The sequence below is a fragment of the Pteropus alecto genome, unplaced genomic scaffold (genome assembly GCF_000325575.1).
Source record: "Pteropus alecto unplaced genomic scaffold, ASM32557v1 scaffold3, whole genome shotgun sequence".
Lineage (NCBI taxonomy): Eukaryota > Metazoa > Chordata > Mammalia > Chiroptera > Pteropodidae > Pteropus > Pteropus alecto.
The window spans coordinates 24,809,389-24,815,135 of NW_006442484.1; the positions used below are offsets into that span (position 1 = coordinate 24,809,389).

Consider the following 5,747-nt stretch of genomic DNA (forward strand, 5'->3'; position numbering starts at 1 on the left):
TATGACCTTTGCATGGTAACAGACCTTGAGATTAATGAAAATATATACTAACCTGTGAAAGGTACTCTGCATGTATTAAATTGTTACTCTTTGATTTACGACTGTTCATTTCAACAAACGAAAGCCTTAAAATAAAATAAAAAAAAAATTAGCATGAATATAATAGACTATTGGTTTAAAGCAATTATTTAAGAATTTATATTATAGAATCAAAACAAACACAAGTTTTAAAACATTGAAATTGTTCGACTTCCTCAAACATTAAATTCTCAGCTGAACCTACTGTGGTAATCATTTCACGATATATGTAAATCAAACCATCACGTTTTATGCCTTAAACTTATACAGTGATGTATGTCAATTTTCTCAATAAAATGCCACTTCTGTGAACATCCATAACTGCCTGTATTTCTCTTTATTCATAATCAAATTATATTAAACAAAAATGTCCATTTAATTGCTAGTGTCCTCAAATTGAAAGTATTTTAAAATTCCAAGCATTTTAGCATAATGTCCAAAATAAAACTGGCAATGATAACTGGAATGAAAAATATATACACTAATAAAAAATAACTAATAAAATTCTCCTTGAGTACAACACACTCACAGATAAATATCTCTGGTTAAAAGATCTAATTTTCTAAAAAGAGAAGACTCTTTTCTTCTTATTCTATTCTACCACTGCTTACCAAATTCTGATGTTTTCCAGCCACTGTTTATGACCCCCATATTACATCAGGTCTGCCTATGACATACTCTCATTGCATCTCCTGTGCAAGAGAAGGGCCTTTATTGCACTTACTGCAATCTATCATTACATATTTATAAGATATTTTGACTAATGCCTGCCTTCCCATTAGACTTCAAGCACTACGAGGTTAAAACTGTTTTACTGTTATATCCCCATGCTTTATACAGCACTGGGCAGAGTAGGACTCAATAAACATTTGCTAAATGAATGAATGCTCAATTACAAATGGTAACTAACCATCACTCCTTCATTTCAATAGAACAGTATCTCAATCAACAGGTCTATGCAGCCTTACTGCTTAAATTCAAGTTAATTAGGAAAGAATTTCAGTTTCCAAACACTTTCCTACCTTTGCAAGCCTCACATTAACATTTGTGACACCAAAGCCAAGCAAATCATTTGGCTCTCCAATGATTCTACAGGTCTCCAGAAAATGATACATTTATAAAAATCAGGCACAGAATAGAATTTACAAAGTCATGCTATTGTTATATTGTTGATCATTTTTGGAACTTGGATTGTTAAATAAAACATCTACTTCTATAGCATAAAAAAGAAAAAAAAGATCTAATTTTCTTAGCACTGATTTTTTACAGGAGTCCTTTACCAGTCAGGTAAATAGTTTAAGCAGTGTTTACTTATGTACTAGAAATTGTTATAAGTGCTTTGCATTTATTAACTCACTTAATCCTAAAAATAACCCTAAGGAATAAGTACCATTACAATACCCCTTTAAGATTAGAAGACATAAAAGGTTAAGCAACTTGACTAAAATCAAATGGCATTTAAGTTGTAGAACCGGGATTTGAACCCGACAAAGTTATATTTAGTTATATGTAATAAAATTATTACATGAATATAGTTGTAAGTGTATATGTTTGGTTATATATAACTGTTATTTAGTAAACTGTTCTAGAAGACAGAAATTTCACTAACTTAAAGGAAGATCAGCCACTGTAATATTTTATATTCATATTTATTAATTTCAATAGACGCCAAGCCTTGGAAAGCTGTTTTCTTCTTCCCTGGAAATGCCAACAGGACAGCAGCTGAACAAGGTCTTGAAAGATGGATAGCAAGAAAGATAATCTGTCTTCTCACTGTATAAGCCAGGTAGCTAAGGCCTAAACTCCAAAGGGCTTCTGGCTCCAGGCTCCCAAACTGGAAACTCAAGAACAGAGTACTCAACTGATGTCTTGACCCTAATGAGTAGTATTTCTTAGGAGAAAAGAGATCTTCTCAGCTGACCCAGGACACCTTCGAGGAGGCTTTTATGTTTGTATAAGGCACCTTGCTTGAGAATCTTTACATTATTTTTATTTTATTCTAGTTTAATTTTTTCCTTCAATTTTATTGTTGAATTTTGAGGATTTTTAAAAATATATAAGTCCCTCATCAGATATGTGGTTTGCAAATATTTCGTCTGAAGCTTCTTTACATCTCTCAAATTAGAATTGTCTCATTGTGAGAGTTGTAAAGAAAAAAAATCCTTTTAGAAACATGAAATGATATCCTTACTCTGGTGTAAGATACTCTTGACTGCGAAAAAGGTCTACAAGTTGACATCTGAAATTACAAGTGACCATAGAACAACTGTCCCCTAAACGATAAGGAAGACTAAATATTTGAAAAGTGGGGGAAAGCTTTTGTAATATGACTTTTAGAACTTTATTTGCTATTTTGTAGTATTACTGGAATTAAAAAACATTTCCCCCCATTTCAAGTATTAAGAAAACATTACTCAGAAAAGCTACGTAAAATATCTGAGGTCTCAGGTGTCTAATCTGCTTCCTTGTATCAAATATAATTCAGGCAAGCCATTAAAGGCATGCTCTTTTCTTCATTTGGGGATCATTTATGAAAGAAACATACATACTACTTTAATGCCTGACTTACATAAGTTTTGACTAAATTAAGTTTTAGTCAAAAGACTAATTTTAATACATTTTGCCTCTGCAAGCAATAGTCAAATTTCCACTCAGTAACAGAATAATTTGAAAGACAATTCTAATTTGAGAGAAGTAAAGAAGCGTCAGACAGAAAATATTTGCAAACCACATATCTGATAAAGGACTTGTATATAAATAAATCTTCAAAATTCAACAATAAAGAAATAATTTAATTAGAAAAAAATGGACAAAACACAGACATTTCACCAAAGAGGGTAGATGGATAGCAAATAAACACACGAAAAGATATTAATCATTATCCATTACCAAAATGCAAATTAAAACCAAAATGAGCTATTAACACACACCTATTAGAGAGCTAAAATAGAGATAACCCCAAATGCTAGTGAGAATAAAGATTTTTCATACAGCTACTTAGTGAGATTGTGAAATGGTACGGCCATCCTACACAGTTTCTTTCTGGCAGTTTCTTAAAAAAACTAAACATACACTTACACACAACACAGCAATTATATTCTTGAGTATCCCAGAGAAATGAAAACTTATATTCAAACAAAAGCCTGCGATACAAATGTTCATAACAAGTTACCTTATAATAGCCAAAATCTTGGAAAGAATACAGATGTCCTTCAACAAACCAGTGGGGTTAAAGAAACTGAAACATCTATACATACATACAGTGAATATAACTGAGCAAAAAAAAGAAGCAGTAATTACTGATACATGCAACAACTTGGATAGATCTCTAGGGTATAATGCTTATTTTTTTAAAAAAAGGCAAATCTCAAAAACTTACATTTAAATCACATTCTTGAAATGATAAAACTTTTAGAAATGAAGAAGGAAATCATGGTAGCAAGGAGACAGGGACAGGATTGAGGAGTGGGTACAACTATACAGGGGTTGCATAAGGGATTTTCTTTGTAGTGATGGAATAGTTTTGTATCTTTTTTGTGATGCCAGTCATACAAATCTATACATGGGATCAAATCACAGAAAATTACACTCTCAAAAATGAATTCAAGTAAAAACTGCTGAAAATTGAATAAGGTTTGCAGTTTACTTAAGTGTTATACCAATGTGAATTTCTTGGTTTTGATATTGCATAACAGTTATATAAATAAATTGTTACACCCTTAAGAGAAGTTAGGTGAAGGGTTTACCAGACTCTATGTATTATTTTTGCAACTTCTGTGAGAATCTACAATTTCAAAATAAAAAGTTTAAGAAAAGACAATTCTAATTTTATACTTTTTTAAAACTGCTTAATGGCCAAAAAAGTGAATATTTAGTGGTACAACTAAATTTTTATTCTCTGCAAATACATTATCAGAAAAAGTTTGGTTGAATTTCTTCTCAAATTATACCAATGGATCCTGGACTCCTTCTACTTCCCATTGTGCTCTCTATACTATGATTTTACTGACTAGTCTAAAATAGTAGGACTAGACATAAAGAGTAAGAAGAGCTGTCTATGCACGACTAAGGATTACTCATGTTGGTATCAAATGTAAACCTAAGTGACTACAATTATTTGGTTGTAGAAATTTTGGTAGAAGCAATAATTACTTATTCATACTATTGCAAGGAGCACTGAAATGGTATTCCCAAGCAAAGATTTACCATGATATTACTTCTTTAGCTTCTACACTTGCTATATTATAGGTTTCCAGATCCTTCTCTCAAATTATGTTTTACTGGAGTGAATAAGCCTAAGTTTTACTCTCAGTGTTTCAAATAACAATCAGTCGATTCTACTTTCTCAAAAATTTCACACAATCTTTTTCTCATTAATGCCTCTACCCCACTTTTGATCACCATTATTTCTTGACTGGAATTCTATGACAACTTCTTTATTGGTCTCCAAGTCTTACCCCATTTGTGATACCATTTTCACATAAAAACCCTTCAATTCCAATCCCAACTCCCAAAATTCTAAATTCCAAATTCCCCAATATCATTTAAAAGGAAAGCTCTGAATGACTAGTTTCCCATTTTAACTCACTAGCTCCTCCTCTTACTATTCTGCACAATCAATCATTCTCTGTACTCTGCCTCACTCCAATCTCAGATCTTAGTTGAGACATTATTTCCTCTGTAATAATTTCTGTAACACACCTGTTCATTCCTACTCTAGGAAAAGTCTGAGGGTTGTGTCCCTCAAGTGCTTTCAGGATATCTGCTATCTTCCTCTTCCTCTTTTTTTTCCACAGACTTAATGAGCACATAGTGATGTAACTAACTGTGTTTAATCTGTTTGCTCACTGGACCACAGGCTTCTTGGGGAAAAAAAAAAAAAGCTCAGAAATTAGGCTACCATTGTATCCAAATAAACTAGTGCAATTTTGGCATGCAGTTGGTTTTCAAAAAAAAATATCTGATAAATGAATAAATACTAGGCAGTGGACGATGTCCAGAGGTAAACTAGCTGCCAAAAAAGACCCAAGGTTAGGTTAAATCAACTGTTTAGCTAAATTTAAAATTTCTGAATAATTACATGCTATGATCCTCAAAAAATGCCAAGAATAAAATAATAAGTTACAGAAATATATAGAGTATTTTATAATTCAAGTAAAATATATGCAGTATAATATTATCATGGTACTGTCACAGCAACAAAATTTCAAAATGTTAAAATATAGTTAATTTAAAAAATTTACTTATTTTAACAGAAGTCACAAGATGAACAAAAGATAAAATACACAAATATTTTTTTAATGAGTAATTTAAAAATCAACTTGCAAATTTTATAAAGCTGTAAGTCTGGTGATTCAATATAAAGTCAAGTCACAATTATCTTTAATAAAAGAACATCAATTATTTCTATCTTTTTATAATCCTAGACTGACAGCTCGGTAGTAATACATTTTAAAAAAAGATTAATAATATACTTTCCTTTTTAGAAAATAACATTTTATTTATACTGCTTTCAATTAAGACTTGGAGGACTGAGAGGAATATTTCCACTGAAGATAAAAATTACTAGTCAAAGTCTATACTTTCATTTATTTTATTAAGATACACAAGTACTACAATAATCCTCCATTTCTTGGCTTGTAATTTTTCAATGATTTGGAATACTTTCC

At 31.3% G+C, this 5,747-nt stretch overlaps 1 protein-coding gene across 3 annotated transcripts in view; it reads right to left on the bottom strand.

Annotated features, from left to right (window-relative positions):
- ORC4 (origin recognition complex subunit 4) overlaps positions 1–5,747 on the bottom strand; it is a 76,846-nt gene that overhangs the window by 33,875 nt on the left and 37,224 nt on the right. For all 3 annotated transcript variants that reach the window (XM_006921052.3, XM_006921051.3, XM_025039293.1), the window contains one exon: positions 53–125. In XM_006921052.3, coding sequence (XP_006921114.1) covers positions 53–109 — 57 coding nt within the window. In that variant the 5' untranslated portion in view covers positions 110–125. Of the gene's footprint in view, positions 1–52; positions 126–5,747 lie in introns of those variants that run through there.